Source organism: Lathamus discolor, chromosome 2 (genome assembly GCF_037157495.1).
Source record: "Lathamus discolor isolate bLatDis1 chromosome 2, bLatDis1.hap1, whole genome shotgun sequence".
In the NCBI taxonomy this organism is placed as follows: Eukaryota; Metazoa; Chordata; class Aves; order Psittaciformes; family Psittacidae; genus Lathamus; species Lathamus discolor.
Window position 1 is genome coordinate 78531675 of NC_088885.1, and position 22017 is coordinate 78553691.

The following is a 22017-nucleotide window of genomic DNA, read 5'->3' on the forward strand; positions in this document are numbered from 1 at the left end:
AGTTCAAATGCTGAATCAATAAAACTGCTTATGAAAAACAAAACTAAACCAAGAATAATCTCACAGACATTAAAAAAAAAAAGGAAATCTTCAAAATGTTTAGTCCAAACTCTTACCTTGACTCTTCTTTTTTTTTCTTTTTCCTTTCCTCTTTCCCAAGACACAACATCCTGCATGCAACAATTTTCAAGTAAAAAAAAAAAAAAAAAGCTAAGAATTACTGCATGCATTTATGGAGCCTTTGTGTTTAATGGAAAATCAGACATTTCAAGAGATTTTTTGAGAATTTAGCTAGGCTAAACGACGCCTTCATCTGCAGCATGAATACAGGCATCTGAAGAATTACCCAGCTACTTCTGACGCCAAAGCAAAAAAAAAAAAAAGCTCACCCAACACCCAACATAGCAGCAAAGGCTACTGTGTGAAATCTAGTTTATTGTTCACTACAGTTATTGCTTTTTGCTTAATCTCAGTTCCTCTTCCCTAGGGATCTCCTCAGTGTGTTTAGAACAGACAAGGTTTGGACCAGGACAACAGTAAAAAGAGTCTTGGGGTCTGCTCACTGGAGGACCCCTATGTGGAGTTTTCTGGGATTGAGGGTGTTTACATCCTAACAAAAAGCAAGGCTCAATGTAAAAATACCTAATTTAAAGACAGTGGGCATGGAGAGTGTAAGACTATTCTGTCTCCAGTGGTAACTACCAGTTGCCATCTAAAATACCATTTTCATTTCGTAACAACTGGCTTTTCTGGGCTTAAAAGTGTCTTGATGTTGGCAAGATCCTTATGCCAAAAAGATCTGCCTCAAAGATCTGTCCAGCTTAGGAAGTTGCCACGGCAGGTAACTTATTCACGGAATAGCCCCATCTTCTTATTATAGCTTCGTAGGCTGATATTTCTCAGCCTTGAATCTTTAACCCAGTGGGAAGAGAAGATCAACCTAGTGGTAGTCTGCAGAGCTATCATATCTGTTACTAGGCAATCATTTATTGTGCATGAAAAGCTGGGAGAATGAGGAAAATGAATTTCACAAGATACTTTTCAAATGTTATATATTTATTGCATTGATTACATAATGGGAGTGATTCTAAAGAGGGGAAATGCTTTGACTATATTGTGGTTTACTGGTACCTGCTAGCCAGGTGATAAAGAGTGCAAAACCCATCAGAGCAAACAAATATGAGACTGCTTAGAAATGGCAATTTGACTGCAACAGAAGGTGGTATTGTGCAATATTTTGTCTGTTAGAGAAAGGTTTATGAATAGTCACCTTGAATACAAACGGAAGAGCTGTCAACAATCAACAGTCAAGAATATCACGTCTTTTCTTCCTGTCCAATAAATTAAATCCTGTTGACTCACCACACACTTCAGCCTTTTTGGAGGCTGAAAAATACGAATATATTGAATATATTTTGTGAATATAGTGAATATATTCACTATTTAATACAGTGAATATAAAGCTATGCTGGATATTAATCAAAAGAGGAACATGTGATCTCTTTTCAGTTACAGAAATAAATACTTATGGTCAAATCGTTGCTGTATGTATTGCTCTATCAACAAAAACACACTCGGCTAACTTCTCTCTCTTATATCAATCTACGATCAAAAAACTCTGCTGAAATATCTCTGTTCTGTTTTTACACAGCAGAGTGTAATAGAAAGAGTGAAAAGGCATTCCAGCCTCCATGAAAATTTCTGAAGTTATAAATTCCTTCCATCTTGCTTCACAGTTCATAGAATCATAGAATCATAGAATCATAGAATAGTTAGGGTTGGAAAGGACCTCAAGATCATCTAGTTCCAACACCCCTGACATAGGGAGGGACACCGCACACTAAACCATCCAACACAAGGCTTCATCCAACCCGGCCTTGAACACCGCCAGGGATGGAGAACTCACAACCTCCCTGAGCAACTGATTCCAGTGTCTCACCACCCTAACAGGAAAGGATTTCCTCCTTATATCCAATCTAAACTTCCCCTGTTTAAGTTTGAACCCATTACCCCTTGTCCTGTCACTACAGTCCCTAATGAAGAGTCCCTCCCCAGCATCCCTATAGGCCCCCTTCAGGTACTGGAAGGCTGCTATGAGGTCTCCATGCAACATTCTCTTCTCCAGGCTGAACAGCCCCAACTTCCTCAGCCTGTCTTCATACGGGAGGTACTCCAGTTCCCTGATCATCCTCGTGGCCCTCCTCTGGACTTGTTCCAAAAGTTCCATGTCCTTTTTATGTTGAGGACACCAGAACTGCACACAATACTCCAGGTGAGGTCTCAAAAGAGCAGAGTAAAGGGGCAGGATCACCTCCTTCGACCTGCTGGTCACACTCCTTTTGATGCAGCCCAGGTTACGGTTGGCTTTCTGGGCTGCGAGCACACACTGCCGGCTCATGTTCATTTTCTCATCGACCAGCACCCCAAGTCCTTCTCTGCAGAGCCACTCTGAATCTCTTCTTTGCCCAATCTGTAGCTGTGCCTGGGATTGCTCCGACCCAGGTGTAGGACCTTGCATTTGTCATGGTTGAACTTCATAAGGTTGGCATCAGCCCACCTTACAAGTGTGTCAAGGTCCCTCTGGATGGAATCCCTTCCCTCCAGCATATCAACCGGACCACACAGCTTGGTGTCATCAGCAAACTTGCTGAGGGCGCACTCAATCCCACTGTCCATGTCAGTGATGAAGATGTTAAACAAGACCGGTCAGGGACAAGTATACCCATTTCACATGGAAGCCATCATACTATTTTTGTCAAATTGGGAGTGTGAGGAAATGATAATCAGGCTGATAATATTAAATGAGTTTTAGTTTTAACTGAAGATAAATTGTTTCTATGTACCCTCCATTTCCATAGAGGAAACCTAAGGAGAAATGTTTAAGTTGTATAACTCTTAACAAAATCTCCAGAAGCTCTTTGGAATGATTGATTTAGCTACAAGAATAAAGTTTGAGCCCAAATGTTGCCATAAAAACAGTTGCTGATTGTTGAAATAATTACATCCATAAAATGTAATTGCCAACACTTACCTAATGAAGCATTTTCTCAGACCATGTCTATGTATGAAGTGTTTCCACACAATACTATAAAAAAAAAACCACACAAACAAACAAACAAACAAACAAACCTCTGGAATATCATGAAAACAGCCATGAATCAGCCAGTTGATTGAAAGCAGGGCTGGGAAGTATTGGGCTGAATGACAACACGCTACAAAAAGGAGGAAAAACCAGAACTAAATATTTAATAGGTACCTGCCTGATGAACAGTGCTTGAACACTTGAATTTGTGATATAAATGATTATTTTAACTTTTTCTGGTGCATGAAAACAAAACACAGAAGTATTAAATAAGATATTGTTATTTTCTACTCAAGCATTTATAAAATACATTTACCTCATTTAAACATTAAATTTGTGATGATTGTGACCACCTGTAGGCATTTTTGCCTCTTGAAATTTTCGCTGTTCCTACATATTTCTTATTAAGAGCTGAAACAGTTTCTACATACTGAGAAATAATTGGTTCTTATAAAAAGTTCTAGTTTACAACTTCTAGGCAGCTTAAGTGGAATTAACATTACTGTATCACACTGTTAAAAATGTTGCAACTACTGATGTAAGTGTTAAAAATGGTGCTTTTCTGATAGTTCAGTCTTACACGGATTGTAAAAGTAAGCATATTTTTCTTTTTAATAAGCATTTGTGATGAATAAATGCTGTCAAGTACCAGGAGGTAACAGAGCATTAAATGTTCACATGTAACTGGGTTATGTAGCTGACTGAAAGTCTTGAATTAACACATGAAAAATAAAATATAGAAAGTATTTCCTTACCTTGACTCTCTACCATTATATCATTTACATTTAAAGTGCTGACACTAAAGATCTTTTAAATCAATAATTTATAAAAAAAATTGAAAAAGTTACTGTATTTTTTGTAACTCAAATGACTAAGAGAAATAACCATGTGTATTTATCTTTAATTTTAAACCTGTATTAATCAGATATAAACAAATTATGTGGCCAATAAAATGAATATAAAGAGGAACTTGACATGGAAGCCAGCATTTCCGTATATAAATAGAAGCAGGGTTGTTGAGACAAAACAAAATAAATTATTAAGGGTTTTTAACTGTCTCCATAAGTTTAACAGAACATTAAAATGCATTAATCTCTGTGTATGCTAGTAATTGTGAAGTGGAAGACGTCATAGTCTGATTACCACCCATTCCATGTGAAAGATTTAGAATCACGTGCAGAAAGGTATGAAGTGAAGGGCAAAATGTGAATCTACCCCAGAAGAAATTCTTTAGTCTTTCAAAATACTGTTAAAGGAGGGAAACAGGACTGATCCATTCTGTTTTCATTCTGTTAGAGGTACTGCAACTAATTGTCTTTATAATTCAGGTGGCTAAATCTGATCGAACTTAAAAGTGTGTAAAAGAAAAAAAAACAAAATACGACACCCCCCCCCAAAAAAAAAAAACAACAGCAGAAACCTCCACAGTTCAAAATTATTTCGTACGTCTAAAAAAATATTTGAATATGTATATGTATTCTTGTCTGTGCATATATATATGTATATAGCATTGTTTCAGGGTAAAGAAAATATGTTGATCTCAAGGGTAAAAGAGAAAAAGATTAATAAAACTTTATAATGATGATACTATGATTATTAATAGTAATTCTAATACTTTACTAAGGACCATTTAACAAAATCAGAGAATCACTGAAGGATTTCTTTTGTAAGGCACCTTAAAGATCATCTTGTTCCAACACCCCTGCCACAGGAAGGGACACCTTCAATATGAAGGTAAACAAACAATATGATAAAATATATCAAATTATTTTATATTAAATGAGACAGGCAGTGACATAGTATCTGTTATTCTGAGGAGAAAACTGCAGCAGAGTTGCTGAAACAGTAGTCTGAGTTCACAGAGCTAGTCAATGACAACAGCTAGGTGAAGAACTGAATAGCCACTGCACAGGGAGAACATAATTGCAAGGTTTATCTATAAAAAAAAAAAAAAAAAATCAAGCAGAAAGAACAGCACACATCAAGAGTGAAAGCCATTTGAAGAAATCCCTTATTTTGAATATTAGCAAAACCTGAAGTTCTATCATAAACCATCTCCAAATGGTCAACAAGACCATGGACAGCATTTTACTCCAGATGAAATCATAATTAGACAGACAATAAGTTTTACTTTGTATACTGTGTGCTTTTCCAAAGTACAGAGTAATTCCTTAGACAAAAATCTATTTCAGTACAAGATGCAGACAGTCAACATTGAAGACTCCATTTCTCCCCAAAATCTCCTTTCTATCATAAAATTAATACAAAATTATCATTGATACATTCAGATCTCTATCTGCATTCACCAGAAGCAAATTCTTTGACTACCTATGTTGTTAAACTAACATTAGCTTAACTCATTCTTTATGCACTTCCTTCTGGGCTTCTTTTTCATTGATATTTGATCTCAGAAAAAAAAAAAAAATAATATCTCTCTTAAGTAATTCCCACATTGTCTAATGTCTCCTTATTAATCTGACTTAATCTGATCAACTTGCAGATTCAGCTATTGAGTTAAACATACCCTCAATGAAGCAACACTCTTGGTCTTCAGGGCTTTATAATTGGTTTGCAGCATATGCTTTGGCTATTCTAAGCACTACTTCTCTATCTTGGAGTTTTCATCTGAAGCCCCAGGCAGCCTTATCCTTGCTCTCCTCTGAGGCAGTCTTTGTGCTTAATCAGACAGGTGCAATCAGCCTGTGGTTTATGCAGAATGTGAAGCCCATCTCAGGCTCCCTCTAAATGGCATTACACTTAAAAAGATTCTGTTGTGCCAGGAAAGTCATTATGTTGTTTTGATAATTATTACAGCCATGGCCTAAATACGCAGTATCAAAGGACCTTAGTGACACTTCAAATCAAACAATGACTTCACCTACCTTCAACTACTGTCCATTTGGAAGTTTAGATTTAGATAAACATTTAAGGGATTTAAAAAGTTACCATTTAACAACCAAATTCTGAAATGAGTATTGAGGAATTAACAGATTTCTTCTTGTGAGGTCTGTACAGTGCTTGCTTAGTTTATCAGATTGCAAAGCAGGATCTTCAGAAAAATACATCTTTTAAAATGATGATTTGAATCTTTGTGGTCGAGATCATTGTGAATCAATGCACATGGAACTCAGAATCATTACTTCTTAGGTTTGAGATCCATTCGTGTAAAAATAAATATGTTTTAAGGATAGTAAATAGCTTAAATTTTTTTTAATATTACTGGAAAGAAAATATTGTTTAACTGCTTAGGACTTCCTGAAAAACATTCAATCTTAATCTGTAGAAATATGTTTACGAGTATACATACCTACATGAATATATACACATAAAATTGTGATTAAAAGGAGTAAAATACTACTTTTATTGATGTATTCTTCAGACCATTGTGAATGACCCACAGCTGGAAACAGTTCAGTGTAACTTCAGTCAATGCAATACATGTCCAAAGTTAGGGCAATGGGTAACTAAACAGGTACAAAGACATTAGATTTAAAAAAGAAAATAAAACCAGACCCTCCATCCATGTTCCCCGTATCCTAGTCCCCGGCCCCCTCCCCAGTCTCTCTAACATCCCTATTCTAATGTGACAGTTGTAGATGCTGGGTCTGGGGGGAAGGGAAGTGTAAAAGAAGCAAAAATTACAGTGGCCAGACTTGCATGCTCTCTCAAACCAGTATCTCCTATTATCTCTGAGATAGCACTTGCCTATACAAACCATTGATCTCTCCTACTAGAGTATTTCTCATATGCTTATTAATGTAAAGCTGAGTCCAGACCAATTAGTTGTGTGGAGGGTAAGACATAATCCATCCATATGATGAACTCTTGCTGCTTTTATTTCTGCCTGTCTCTGTGACTATCTTTTGGAGCAACACTGCATTTTGAGTGCCTCTGAAACAGCAAGAGATACAGCATACAGAAAGAGATTTCAGTCAGAAGATTTTGGTGAGAGAAAAATACCCTTTCTTATTGTGAAACGTTTAAAATAATGATGGATTTGCCACCTGTTCCAGAGTTTGATTAAAGTGACAGTGCTTAATTTTGCAATATGATAATTTCTGACCTGTAAACATAATTGATGACAATTGTCCCTTCCAGAAACCAGTTCCAGTGTTATAGAACATCCAAATGACAGGGTACAGCAAAACATAAAAAAAACAGTTTGGCTGTTTTCATCAGGCTGGAAACCTGCAACCCAGCTGTTGATTTGGAGAATAAAGGGAGGACAACAAACAAATAAATTAGATGTGCTATGAAATCAAATTTTTTGTGCAGAAGTAAGAATTCTACTACTGTTCTGCATTTAACTACAAACTAGTAAACAGGGGACAGGAGATGTTGAAGGTGTGCAGGGAGAGGAGGCACTTGAGAAAACATCTCTGGTTTCCAGTACACCCCCATAGCAATGGGGAGAATTATGTGGAATTCATTTCCCTATATTGTGTTTATATCAGCAGAACCAAAAGACTACTGAGAATTCTGTTGAACCCTTCCTGAATGAAAACCAGATTTACCCTTACCTACTAAGTCAAAATCAACACCTGCAGCTGATGTCAGCAGTGTTTTTCACAATAACATTCTCTAGAGAATTTGTAACAATAGACAGCTGAACACAAGGACCAGATGCTGCAAAACAGAAGATAAGAAATGTAAATGTCATTTGCCTTGTTTAATATACAGTCACTTAGGTTACCAACACACACAGAGTTTGGTTATTTAATTAAGAAGTTTGTGCTGATGTCACGAATTCAAGTCAGGTAAATAAATTGCCATTTAACACATGCATAAAACTTTTGATTAAACACATAAAAGTAGGAAATAAAAGCAGTGCAGATGCAGATACTGCAATCCACACTGAAGCACTACTGCAGTTATTGATATCTTTTGAGTTTTTAATTATTTAAAATGTTAATGAAGGAGAATATTGGCTGCCATTGTTGTTGTATCCTAGCTGCTGTAAATCTCAAACTTCTGAAATCATATATTGGGGGCATTGGTTGATATCCTACCTGTCACTACCATTCAACGTATTTTCTGCAAGATTTTGGGGTTGCTTGGGTAGCTAAAAGCTCTTATTTCAAGTACACTTCTTGCATTTTTGGGATGAATTAATTTGTTTTGGTTTAGGTAATACTCATCCACTGTCCTTCACAATTACAACCTTCTTTCCCACCTCTCTATGCATAACCTTCTTTACTTCGAGTAAGCTTAAAGTGATAATTACGGTCATTTCCTGGGGTCAGATCAATTTGTGCTTTAATACGTCCTGGGCAGATTTGGAAAAGTCAATCTTGTTTTCTGTGCCACAGCTTCAGAATAAGTAGCACAGTACAATCACCATATATGAATAGAAATTAGATGTAAATAGGCACATGGCTTTGCAAAAGTAACATAAACATGTGCTTGTGTTTTCTTGTATTTTGCATTTTTCCTCCCTCAGTCCAGGAGGTTTAGCTAGAAAATGTGATTAAAAGGTGTTTGAGCAATCCTAAAATACAAAAGTTTTCTTTTTCCCCTTTTGTTTCAGAAAAGGTCACTTTGGACACACCTGAATAGTGTATGTTTCCCTGTTCTTTGCCATTGCTTACTATTTATGCTTATTGTTTTCACATTCAAGAAGACATAAGCATATTTGAAAGAATCATGCTAAATCAGTTAACAACATTTAACCAAGTTGATTTTTTAAGCCAGGTACAGTCTATTATAGTTTTGGCATACATTTTCCATAGTCATTATGTCTGGCTATATTACAACCAAAACTCAACATTTTCTAACTGACAAACTATTAATATAACACTTCATTGTATTAATTTTATGGAAAAGGTTTCCAATCTGAAGCTATGCATGGCTTTAGGTTTTTGGCTTAAGTCATAAAGCAAGCAATGCCACGAAAGTTAGCCTGGCATGTGGGAAAGCACCTTAGCTGTACCAGGAGCTACAAATTCAAATATACAGTGTTTTGGAGGAAAGAGGGAATGTTTTCCTTCTGAAGCATAAATTACAGATCAAATATGAAAGAACAGAGATGTGCTCAGATAGCTGCATTATGGTTTAACAAAACTTGAAATAGAAAAACTTTTATTATAAAAAGACAATACCAACGTAACTCTTGGTTCAGCTTTCATTTTCACAGGAGAGCAAAAAAAAGAGTCTTGATCCAAAATAACTGGCACCATTTACAGTTCACATTTTTATTGTTTTAGCTCCAGTAACTGGAAGACAAAAAAACCCCAGCAACCGAACTCTAATGTCCTCTTTCTTTGGGAAAGACCTTTGAATTATAAACACTGAAACAAAATCCTATCCAGCCAAAACTAACAAAAAGCATGCAGTCAGCGACTGTTCCAAGCATCTAGAATAGATATATAACTATATACAAACTTACCATTTTAAATTTTTTGTGTAAATAGAGATGCAATCTAACTTTACTGGTGAAGGCAGAAAGAAATAATAGAGAAAACTGCAATAGACTCCTTAGAAATTTCTTTACTCAACTATAATATGAAAAAGGAACTGAACCCTTTAGATTATTGTAGATATGATTGATATGATATGATATGATATGATATGATATGATGTGATATGATATGATATGATATGATATGATATGATATGATATGATATGATATGATATGATATGATACAGGTTGAATTAAAAATTTATGTAAGGACATTAAAATTTTCTAATGTAATATGTAGGACTTTTGCTCAAGAACTTCTACTTACACACAACAGTCGAAAGAAAGTAAACATGAAAACCCAGGTTTCTGGAATTTGGGCCTGGGCATGGGGATGCTCACGAATTTACTTGGCCTCCAGGTCAGATATCAATCTAAGTTTGTTGCACATCTGAAGAAAAACAAAAACAAAACCCAAAGAATTTCTGACTTTAAAACTCTGTATTTAAAGAGGCACCATTTGTACCTGCCATGTGCACCTGCATTCTAGGTGTGATTGCAGCTCCATGCCGTTCTATGCCCTTGACATACCCTTGAAGAGGTTCTCTTGTGTTCTAATAGTAGTTTCGCTACAACAACTTTGAAATAAGCATGGTCTTCATCTCCCACTAAAAATGCAGATGTAACAATTTAGTGACTCTAAAAAAAAAAAAAAAAAGAGTTCTTTGACCATGATAACTCCCTAAGTTCACTTAAAAAGTAAGGAAAGAACATTGTTCACTATTTCTAGAGGGCATTTACAGGAAAACATGGTCTGAGACAGAAGACTGTGGGACATGAGGATTCATCTGTTGGAGACAGCACTGTGGTTGGAAGCAGTTGAGGTAAGAAATCTGTGGATTAGCCCTTTTTCTATACCACGATACAGAGGCACACTGTAAACCATCAAAGTTGTAAGTTTTTTATTACAGTACCTACCACAGTGTAAACTTGGATTTACCTTCTCCTTGATGTGTCTTCATCTTTCATTTCCCCTCATCCTTCTCCACAAAAGAGAACATACCTCTTTTCTGAATTTAGGAAACCAAACAAATTTTTCACTGTATTTATTCATAACAATCTCAACAGTCATAAGTAGTTCATCTTGCTCACTTTTCCCCTTTTCTTCTGCAATAGTTGTACAGAAATAAATTGCAAATGAACTGAAATCTAAATGGTCTGGCAATTTTTTACTTATAAACGGGGAAAACTCACTCATATAATTATATAATTTGTTAACTGTTTCCATTGATTCTCCCCTTTTCCACTGATTATATGTGTGCCTAACTTCAAAAAAGTTGCTGTCTATTACAAAGAGCTGAGAACCAGATCAGCTTCATGGTTTACAGGAAATTTAATAAATTATAATTGAATTAATAAGAAACAGCCAAGTGCTTTTAAACATATAAGGAACTCTATTCTAAGGTGACATTTTTCTCTATTTCTTCTTTGCTTTTTTTGGCCACCCCGTAACAATTCCTAAAGTTGATTATCTAGGAGATATCTTTTCCTTTCAAAGAATGCTGCAATCATCTTCTCTATTGTGTATCATAATAGCAGTTTTGAGAGAAGTTATGGATTAGCCTTGGACATAGTAAGGATGCATATTCAAATAAAATACTTTCTGAAACCTGGGAGTCATGTGTTGTAACTGCCCGTTTGCTGATAAATACTGAGTGTTACATGAGGGTGAATTGTAAGCTAAAGGAGCAAGGTACTTAATTTAGACGAAATATGGTTATGCTACATAACGCTGAGACAATCTGTTGTTTGCTTACTCATTTACTTATTGGAAATTACACTAACAGGGACCCATGTAAATTTATGTCAAGACTTCTTTTGAGAACAAGATCTCAATTATCACATCACATAAAAATTCAGTTTCACAGAACTGGATAGACAAACTAATTTGAGATGCACACTTTTCCTACATAAATAAAGAAAAAAAAGATTGAAAGAGCATTTATAAGTATGCACATATTTAAAAGATGTACATTGTGACAGAAATAGCTAGTTGTTACTCCCAAAACCATTACCAATGTCTTTGTCTATGGTGGTCCTCAGGAAAAGCCACGTTGAGAACATGTTTAACCAGCCACACAAAAGACTACAGAAAAAGAAATGTGTGCAAAAGAATACTAATAAATCAAGATGCTCATCAGTATATCTTCTGTCTTCATTCCAATGTGTTTCTGTTGAATTGATGCTCGATTTTGAATGGAATTGGAATGGCATTTGTTAATGATGTAGTCATTATATACTATTATATGTTGTCGACCGGATCCACCCCACAGGGAGGTCTGCTGCCTGCCTGGGGCTCGGATTAGAGATGTTAAAAAGAAACTCTCTGAACTGGTGCAGCCGTCTGACTACTATCCGCTGCTGGTTTTTCAGGTTGGCAGTGACGAAATTATTACGAGGAACGTAAGGGCAATGAAGAGAGACTTCAGGGCCCTGGGACGGCTGGTTAAAGGGTCTGGAGCGCAAGTGGTGTTTGCCTCCATACCTGTTGCAAGCGAGGGTGAAGGGATATATAAGAAGACTCTGCAGGTTAATGTATGGCTACGTGACTGGTGCCAAAGGCAGGGGTTTGGGTTTTTCAGTCACGGGCTGCTGTATGGGACACCTGGTTTGCTGGTGACAGGCGGGATACACCAGTCCCAGAGAAGAAAAAGGGTTTTGGGGCAGGAGTTAGCAGGGCTTATTGACAGGGCTTTAAACTAGTTATGAAGGGGGGAGGGGATTTAACTGGGCCTGTTGGGGACAAGCCTAAGAGGAACATGCTAGGGATTGAAGGATGGCGGGCTAAGGAGGACTATCAATCTCTTGTTTCACTTGTGGGAAAGGATAGCTTTTTAGACCCTGTCCCGCAGGGGAAAAAGGGTACTAGGACTGGCTCCCTGAAATGCCTGTACACCAATGCACGCAGCATGGGGAATAAACAGGAGGAGTTAGAAGTCTGTGTGCAGGCTAAAGGTTATGATCTAGTGGCAATTACAGAGACATGGTGGGACAGTTCACATGACTGGAATGTGGTCATGGATGGCTATGTCCTTTTTAGGAAAGATAGGTCAGCGAAGCGAGGTGGTGGAGTTGCTCGTTATGTGAGAGAGCGTCGGATGAGGAGCAAGTGGAATGTCTGTGGGTACGAATTAAGGGGCAGACTGGCACGGGTGATACAGTTGTGGGGGTCTATTACAGACCTCCTGATCAGGACGAAGGAGTTGATGAGGCTTTCTACAGGCAACTGGAAGTAGCCTCGCGACTATATGCCTTAGTCGTCGTGGGGGACTTTAACTACCCCGATATTTGCTGGAAGACTCACACAGCCAATCATTCACAGTCTAGGAGGTTCCTCGAGTGCATTGATGATAATTTCTTAATGCAAATGGTGGACGTACCAACTAGGAGAGCAGCGCTGCTAGATTTAGTACTCGCCAACAAGGAGGGTTTGGTTGAAGTGGTGACGGTCAATGGCAGCCTTGGCTGCAGTGACCATGAGATGGTGGAGTTTAGGATCCTGTGTGGGAGGAATAGAATACCTAGCAAAGCCACAGTTCTGGATTTCCGAAGGGCCAACTTTGGCCTCTTCAGTCAACTGCTAAGGGAAGTCTCATGGGAAAGTGTACTAGGCGGTAAAGGGGCTCAAGATAGTTGGTTAGCATTCAAGGACCGCTTCTTCCAAGCTCAAGATCGGAGCGTCCCAATGAGTAGGAAACCAAGTAAGGGATCTAGGAGACCGGCATGGTTAAACAAGGAGCTGCTGGGCAAACTCAAGTGGAAAAGGAGAATCTATGGATTATGTAAGGAGGGGCTGGCTGCTTGCGAGGAATATAGGACAGTTGTTAGAGGATGTAGGGAGGCAATTAGGACAGCTAAGGCCTCCTTGGAACTCAATCTTGCTAGTCAGGTTAAAGACAATAGAAAGGGCTTCTTCAAATACATAGCAAATAAAACTAACACAAGAGGCAATATAGGCCCACTGCTGAACGAAGTGGGTGCCCTGGAGACAGAGGATATAAAGAAGGCAGAGGTGCTGAATGCCTTCTTTGCCTCTGTCTTTACTCCTGCAGACTCTCCCCGAGGGCCCTGGATTTCTATAGCCCCAGAAGGAGTCAGGACAAAGGAGGAGTTTGCTTTGGTAGATGAGGATTGGGTTAGGGATCAGCTATGCAAACTGGACATCTGTAAATCGATGGGTCCGGATGGAATGCACCCACGGGTGCTGACGGAGCTGGTGGAGGTCATTGCTAGGCCACTCTCCATCATCTTTGGTAAGTCATGGGAAACGGGCGAGGTGCCTGAGGATTGGCGGATGGCAAAGGTCACACCAGTCTATAAGAAGGGCAAGAAGAAGGACCCGGGTAATTATAGACCGGTCAGCCTTACCTCCATCCCTGGAAAGGTGATGGAACAACTTATTCGTGACTCCATCACTAGGCATATCAAGGATGAGGGGGTCATTAAGAACAGCCAATATGGTTTTATGAGGGGGAAGTCATGTATGACCAACCTTATAGCCTTCTATGAGGAAGTGACTAGGTGGAGGGATGATGGTAGAGCAGTAGATGTAGTTTTTCTTGATTTCAGTAAGGCATTTGATACTGTCTCCCACAGCATCCTCATAGATAAGCTAAAGAAGTGTGGGCTTGACGATCAAGTAGTGAGGTGGATCGAGAACTGGTTGAAAGGAAGAAGGCAGAGAGTTGTGGTCAATGGCGCAGAATCTAGCTGGAGGTCTGTGACTAGTGGAGTCCCTCAGGGGTCGGTGCTGGGACCGGTGCTGTTTAATATTTTCATCAATGACCTGGATGAGGGAACTGAGTGCACCCTCAGCAAGTTCGCTGATGACACAAAACTGGGAAAAGTGGCTGACACACCAGAAGGCTGTGCTGCCATTCAGCGAGACCTGGACAGGCTGGAGAGTTGGGCGGGGAGAAACTTGATGAAATTCAACAAGGGCAAGTGTAGAGTCTTGCATCTGGGGAAGAACAACCCCATGTACCAGTACAGGTTGGGGGTTGACCTGCTGGAAAGTAGCGAAGGGGAAAGGGACCTGGGGGTCCTGGTGGATAGGAGGATGACCATGAGCCAGCAATGTGCTCTTGTGGCCAAGAAGGCCAATGGCATCTTAGGGTGCATTAGAAAGGGAGTGGTTAGTAGGTCAAGAGAGGTTCTCCTCCCCCTCTACTCAGCCTTGGTGAGGCCGCATCTGGAATATTGCGTCCAGTTCTGGGCCCCTCTGTTCAAGAAGGACAGGGAATTGCTTGAAGGAGTCCAGCGCAGAGCCACAAAGATGATTAAGGGAGTGGAACATCTCCCTTATGAGGAGAGGCTGAGGGAGCTGGGTCTCTTTAGCTTGGAGAAGAGGAGACTGAGGGGTGATCTCATCAATGTTTACAAATATGTAAAGGGTAGGTGTCAGGATGATGGAGCTAGGCTTTTTTCAGTGATATCCAGTGATAGGACAAGGGGCAATGGGTGTAAACTCAGCATAGGAAGTTCCACGTTAACATCAGGAAGAACTTCTTTACTGTAAGAGTGACAGAGCACTGGAACAGGTTGCCCAGGGGGGTTGTGGAGTCTCCTACACTGGAGATATTCAAGGCCCGCCTGGACAAGTTCCTGTGTGATGTACTGTAGGTTACCCTGCTCTTGTAGGGGGGTTGGACTAGATGATCTTTTGAGGTCCCTTCCAACCCTTGTGATTCTGTGATTCTATACTGAGAAATCTAATAACGTATTATCTGACTTGGGGGTTGGTTTGTTTGTTTACTTTCTTTAACTGACCTGGCAGCTCTTCAAAGAAATTGCAGAATGAACAATTTATGATATGACAAAGGACATGTTTGACAAGTTAATTTTTCCACCCATATATAGGTTTTACTTTCTAATATACCCCACCCCAAATAGAGGAAAATGATCATGCAGAGTAAAAGAAAACAAAATATTTCAACAGGAATTACTTTCTGCTGATAATAAATGGTGGACCTCCCAGAGCTGCCGACTCAGCAGAGTATAGAGGAAAACTACAGCAAAAACTACTTCAAATCGAATGGATGGATACTATTTTTCCAATGTGAATATCTGAGCCTTCTTCACAGATATAAACAGTTTGCTAATTAAAACAAAAAAAATCATGAACCATTTTACATATAAAACTCTTTAACTGCAAATAGGATTTAAAAAATTGTTCTTGTTCCTTGGTTTTAGTGAATAGAGGGCATGATATTTTGTAAACTTATTATGCATATTTTTGTGTGTGATTTGCTGTAGGTTTTCTGTAGAACAATTAAAATTTGAAAAGCTCAAGCCATATTTCATGTTATAAGTTAAAAATATTTGAGCAGTTTCTAGAAGTTTACCAGTCATAAAGAAACACAATATAGATTGGTCAAAATTAAATTACAGTATCCTTTTTAAAAATGTTTATGTCCCTCTAGTTATTTTGCATAACCATCTAGAATCTTATGTGGAGTTATTCTGTCTCATAAATTAAAAGTATATTTTGTAATTATATGAGTCTAGCATAGTGAGACAATGATACGATTGTTCTCTTTTACACAGTTACTGTTTTGTAAGGTGCTGGACAATGTTTTGTTTCATTTATTTGTTATTCATTATGAATATGGTCCTTTTTTTTTTTTTTTTTCCCAAACTATGATATTGTAAAATTACTTCATGGATTAAAGAATATTCCTCAACTGTGACATGGAAAACAAAATGTATATAGGAATTAGAACAGGAATTAGAACACGTAGAATAAGCGATAGTTTGCAAGTGTACTTCAGATGAGCTTACCTACAGTAATTTAGCAATAGGAGGTGGAAATCTTCATTGCTAGGAAATCATGTTCTATACCAAATTTACCATGTTTGAAAATTCTGTTTGTCATTTGGTTGAAATAAGAGATCAGTAGGAAGCTTAAAATACCCATCACGGTATGAGCTACTTGACATCTTTTTAGATAGATTATGCAGACAGATAGATAAACTAAAACTATTCTCTGAGGTCCTATGTATAGTTGAGAAGCAGGGTAAGGGACTAGCAATGGACAAATGCAAATTTTTTCCCCAGAACTACTTGTTAGTACAGAAAAGATCACTGGTCCTACTGCTTGCTCATCTTCACGCCATTTTAAGAAGTTGCTGACCTTGGACTACCAGCGGAATTGTTCATATGAGCAAAGTGAGGTTGGCAAGCTAACAGTATTTACATTCAGAGCCTGGATCTCTGTTACTCATCTGCATCTGTCTTCTTTTATTATACAGGACCTCTTCTCAGCAGATGACCAGCTCTTCAAGTCTAGAAAGAGTCTGAAGGAACTAAAAAAACTAAATAGCAAAATTTGCAATCTTGGTATGCAAAGTGCTAACTTTTAATCAGTTTATAGTCTCTGAAAAACTCTTTAGGGTAGCAGAATTGTCCTGAAAAAGTGTTTAGCAGGTCTTCAAATATGAACTGCATTATTACCACACTTCCAAGTAATATTATAGTAAAATAACATTCCAGTTATATTTTCTGATAAAATGCATATTATGTACTTAATATTTCTGATAAAATTCCACATATATAATATATCCCTGTTTAAACTAAGAAGTTTGGTTTCTGCTCTAAATCAAGATAAACAATATAAAAATCTCCTCATCTATAGGACTGATCCCTCACCAAGTTCCCAGACACAGCTTTTGATATGGCTGCTCCCACAGGCTAGCTGAGGATGTTAAGGAGGCATGTAACAACACAGGGCATCGTAACTGGTACTTGGACTTTTTAAAGACTCAAAAAGAAGTGAGCCTGTCTTCATGAGAAAATTAGGTGCAAGTGCTATCCTTCAGTCCTGACATCAGATCCTCATTTGCCATATTTTAAAAAGCTTCTACCTCAAGAAAAAATGAGAAAGCTATATTTATGCCACAAGGTAAGGAATATCTCAACAAGAATGAATGTGCAGTTTCTTAGGGACAGGAAATCGTGCAGTGTGGCACAAGACAGAATCATCTGACCAAAAGAAATATGCTGCATTTTGTACTTAAGATATGAATCAGTCAACTCGTTTTTTTATAAGAATCAAATATGAAAATAAGAAAAAATATTTTTAATGAACTTTGCATATTTACGATATAATGCTCCACCTTCTTTGTTAAGATACCCGTACAATATTTATTTTCTCTGTATTACCTGTAGAATTGCCAGGTTGATGGGGACTTTTTTTTTTAGCCTGTGTGCATGTTGTATGTCATTCTTTCAACCCACTATATGCAATCCTTAACAATTTTCACAGATACACATTACAGATATACTCAGATACATATTACAGATATACTCCTTATACATTAAGTGCTAAAACTGTTTGGATAGTCATTTTGTTCAGTCTTCTCTCTAGAAGAGTTAGCAATGCATAACATATCACATTTGGTGACTAATGTTAGGCTAAAAGGTTAAACTAGAAGAAAAAATATAAGAAAAAAAATCTAAGTGAAGAAATTTAACAAAGTTGACCATCATCACCCTTCATACAGGGGTAGTAATGAAGAGATGTAATGGGTCTGCTATAAAACTTGGAGACAAATACTGTTAGGAATAGAGAAGCAATGAAACAAGGGACAGAGAGGCATAAAATATAGCTTACCTGGCTCTAGTGACTATCTAGAGTAATACTTTTACTGATACTGAACAATACTTTCTCAAATGGATGGCATATTACATTTTTCTACGCAGAAAAACTAAAAAAGCAATTAAAAAGCTGAGACAGCCTTCCTTTTGTCCACATTTAAAAAACACCCAGATCACCAGTCTGTAGCCAGGTATGACTGTAAGCATAAAGCATATATCTGAGTAAAACATGCTGCAAATAAAAAGGAAGTGGGCTCCTTGTAAATGAAATTAGAGGAATAGACTTCCAAAGAAAGAGTATTATGTGAGAATTTCTAGTACTTGGGTCAACTTCAATGGCTTACTTTGGCCTTGGTTTTAGGTACTTTTTTTAAAATGTCATACATGGCAAGATAATCAGTACCTGTAAGTTCACAGAGAGTTTTGAACTCTTATAAAGTGTAGTAGGAAAAAGACTGTTAAACCCCACTCAATGCTTTGAAAATTTACCACCTAGTGTTCTTGAAAATTATTTCTCCTGCATGAAGAGGACTAGAAAGAAGGAAGTAATTAACTGAAGAAAGATGTTCCTTGAGGTACAAAAAAAAAAAAAAAACAACCCAAAAAAAACCCAACAAAAAACCCACCAAAAAACCCCGAACAACTAGAAACACAAGTTTCTTATATGAGAACATTTATTGGCAATTTTGGGAAGATCAGAAGGTATAGTCCTTAAACCCCATTTCTTCTATGCTGTTAAACTTGTTGTCTTATCATCAATCAATAAATGGGAAGACAAATGTTATTTTGCAAACAGAAACTGGGAATTTTGCACCACCTGTCATCTTTAAAAAGGAGACTTCTGGTAGTTTCTGGAAAGACTACTCAAAGAAATACATTTTTTTGTTTTGAACGGGTAATTTTAAGTACTAGTACAGTATCTTCGACATCCCCCTTTGCCCTTGTGAGTTTGTTTAGAGCTATTTTTTTGTGTATGACTTATTCTCAGATTTGTAATTTTTCTGACAGTGAAATATAAGATAACCACTACTGACCCCGATTATAGTCAAGATTTTACAGACTTATTCATATATGCTGAATGATTTTGCTCGTAATAACAATACGTATATTTATAGAATTCTTCTTTTCTACCTCCCTGAAGCTACACACTGACCAAGATAAAGGAGATGGGAATTTAAAATACATATTAACAGGAGATGGGGCTGGCAGTCTGTTCATTATAGATGAAAATACAGGAGATATTCATGCTGCAAAGAAATTGGACAGAGAAGAAAAGTCCCTATATGTGCTACGTGCCAAGGCCATAGACAGAAAAACTGGAAGACAAGTGGAACCAGAGTCTGAATTTATCATTAAAATCCATGATATCAATGACAATGAACCAAAATTCACCAAGGACATATACACCGCCAGTATTCCAGAGATGTCTAGAGTTGGTAGGTAAAAAGTTATCGTTATGTAAAATACCAATGTCTTTGAGTTGATTTGGAAATTTTAAGTAATTTATTATTTGAGGCACGTCATATTTGAGGCACGTAATTCTGTGAATATCCATGGAACTATTTTTGTTGCCATTAATGTATCATAAATTATTGATTCTGCTTGTATGTTTCATCTTCACCTACTTTTTCATTCTTTTTCCACACTATAGGCTATTCTTTACCCTTTTAACCCACCAGAACCATCAAGGAATGTAGCATATATGGTTGTCTTATAAGTTACTACATAGTTTTACCACAGCTGTGAATATAACTTGCATAAAATATATCCTATTTGTATTTGTACTGTTTAATTTAACAAACCTCTCTGTACCTTAGGACAAAAACAACTTTAAACGTGTAAGTATGTAAATCAATTAAGGTCTAAAAAATGTTGCAAAAATATCTCCTGAAAATGCAAAAAATCCCTTGTTTGTTTGTTTTTTTTTTTTGTTGCTGTTAGCTTTTTATGTCTGTTTGGATGTTATTCAGTTATTTTTTTCTCTTTGGTAGCAATATCAATAGTTGCTGGTGGTTTGGGTTTTTTGTTTTGTTTTTCTTTTTTTGTTTTTTATAGGGACTTTTCTGGATTTTTTTAAGATAACAATCATGAACACCTTCCCCAAAGAAATAACTATTTTTGCTTATAAAAATGTTTTTTTCATGGATAAAAACTTACAGCTATTCACAGAAGTCACAATGAAAAGTAAAAATGTGGAATTACAGTAAAAGATAGGTGAGAAATATATCATCAAAGGAAAAAAATCTCTGAGTTTTTTTTTAAATAATATAAAGTGATAGATAATATTCACCAGCACACATTCATCAGCAGTTATCATGGTTACCTAAATGCTCTGTTGTTTTATAGAGGAGACAGTGTCTCTGATGAATAAACATAAAATACATAGGCTGTGGGAAACAACTGACAGAAAAATTCTCAGAGTTATTTATCTATCATGAATTACTGTAATGGTACACAAAATCAGCCCTGTATGATGGTATTGCTAACAGACACAATAAAATATCAATCAACATTTGTGACTAACATGTATCTTTGCAAAATAATTTCCAGAAGCTAATAATTATCTCTGAAATCAGTAACAGAAGTATAATGGAACAGGAATCTATTTTATAACTCTCTTTTACAATCATGAGAATGGAATACCTATAATAATGCGTATAATGCAAAGAGTCCAAGAATGGCTCTTTTAAAGATACCAGGAAAATAGAACAATCCTTTCCATTCAGAATTTACTTTGCTGATAATCTGTGAAGGAAAAATGTTGGCAGCGCACCTGTCATATTTAATTTGAAATATATTTGTAAGGAGGGAACTCTATAGGAATAGATAGGATAAAAAGCATGATGTCCATGCTTAACCATATCACAGCTCAACTTCATCAGAATCAATGGAGAAGCAGGAATAACAGACAAGAGAATAAGATCCAGTGCTTTGGCAATGGCTATGAATTTGTAACTCTATGAAATGTCTATGTTTGATGAGGATGATGATAGAATAAGTACCATCATGCACTTTAAGATGAGAAAGTGTCCATAAAAGATCCAAGTAAAGGTGACAATTTGGGGAATTAAATGATTTTAACAGTAACAGATGTGCCTTAGATTTCAATTTGGAGACATAAAAAGGATCTGAGTTACTCTTTGCTCTGTTTAGTTGACATTTGCATTTGGGGATATGAAAGTTACACTGGAATGGCAATTTTTAGCATTTGAAACATGGCCAAATCTTCTAGTTGTCTCTGGATTGTTGAATTTTAAATAGAATTTCAGGTTAGAGGATTGTGTAAAGTCATGAAGGAAGAACAAATTGTGAAATTATTGATTAAGCAATATATATTAGGGTTATTGCTGCTGTGAAAGTAAGTGCGTCTGAAAGAAAAGGACAGAAAATATACTGAAAATTAAATGAAAGAAAAAAGAAGAAGAAGAAGGAAGGAAGGAAGGAAGGAAGGAAGGAAGGAAGGAAGGAAGGAAGGAAGGAAGGAAGGAAGGAAGGAAGGAAGGAAGGAAGGAAGGAAGGAAGGAAGGAAGGAAGGGAGGGAGGGAGGGAAGGAGGGAGGGAGGGAGGGATGGAGGGAGGGAGGGAGCGGGGGAAGGGAGGGAGCGGGGGAAGGGAAGGGAAGGGAAGGGAAGGGAAGGGAAGGGAAGGGAAGGGAAGGGAAGGGAAGGGAAGGGAAGGAAAGGAAAGGGAAGGGAAAGGGAAGGGAAGGGAAAGGAAAGGGAAAGGAAAGGGAAGGGGGAAAAGGAACGGGGAAGGGAAGGGAAGGGAAAGGAAAGGAAAGGAAAGGAAAGGAAAGGAAAGGAAAGGAAAGGAAAGGAAAGGAAAGGAAAGGAAAGGAAAGGAAAGGAAAGGAAAGAAAGGAAAGGAAAGGAAAGGAAAGGA

The 22017-nt window shown here is 37.4% G+C and overlaps 1 protein-coding gene across 3 annotated transcripts in view; it reads left to right on the forward strand.

Moving 5' to 3' along the window:
* Positions 1-22017, forward strand: part of CDH9 (cadherin 9) — a 103143-nt gene that overhangs the window by 35744 nt on the left and 45382 nt on the right. Inside the window, exons 1-2 of one of the 3 annotated variants that reach the window (XM_065667560.1) lie at positions 17290-17440; positions 19277-19571. The exons of 1 other annotated variant lie outside the window; for it this stretch is intronic. In XM_065667560.1, coding sequence (XP_065523632.1) covers positions 17414-17440; positions 19277-19571 — 322 coding nt within the window. In that variant the 5' untranslated portion in view covers positions 17290-17413. Of the gene's footprint in view, positions 1-17289; positions 17441-19276; positions 19572-22017 lie in introns of those variants that run through there. One more of the 3 variants, XM_065667559.1, reaches the window with a different exon arrangement.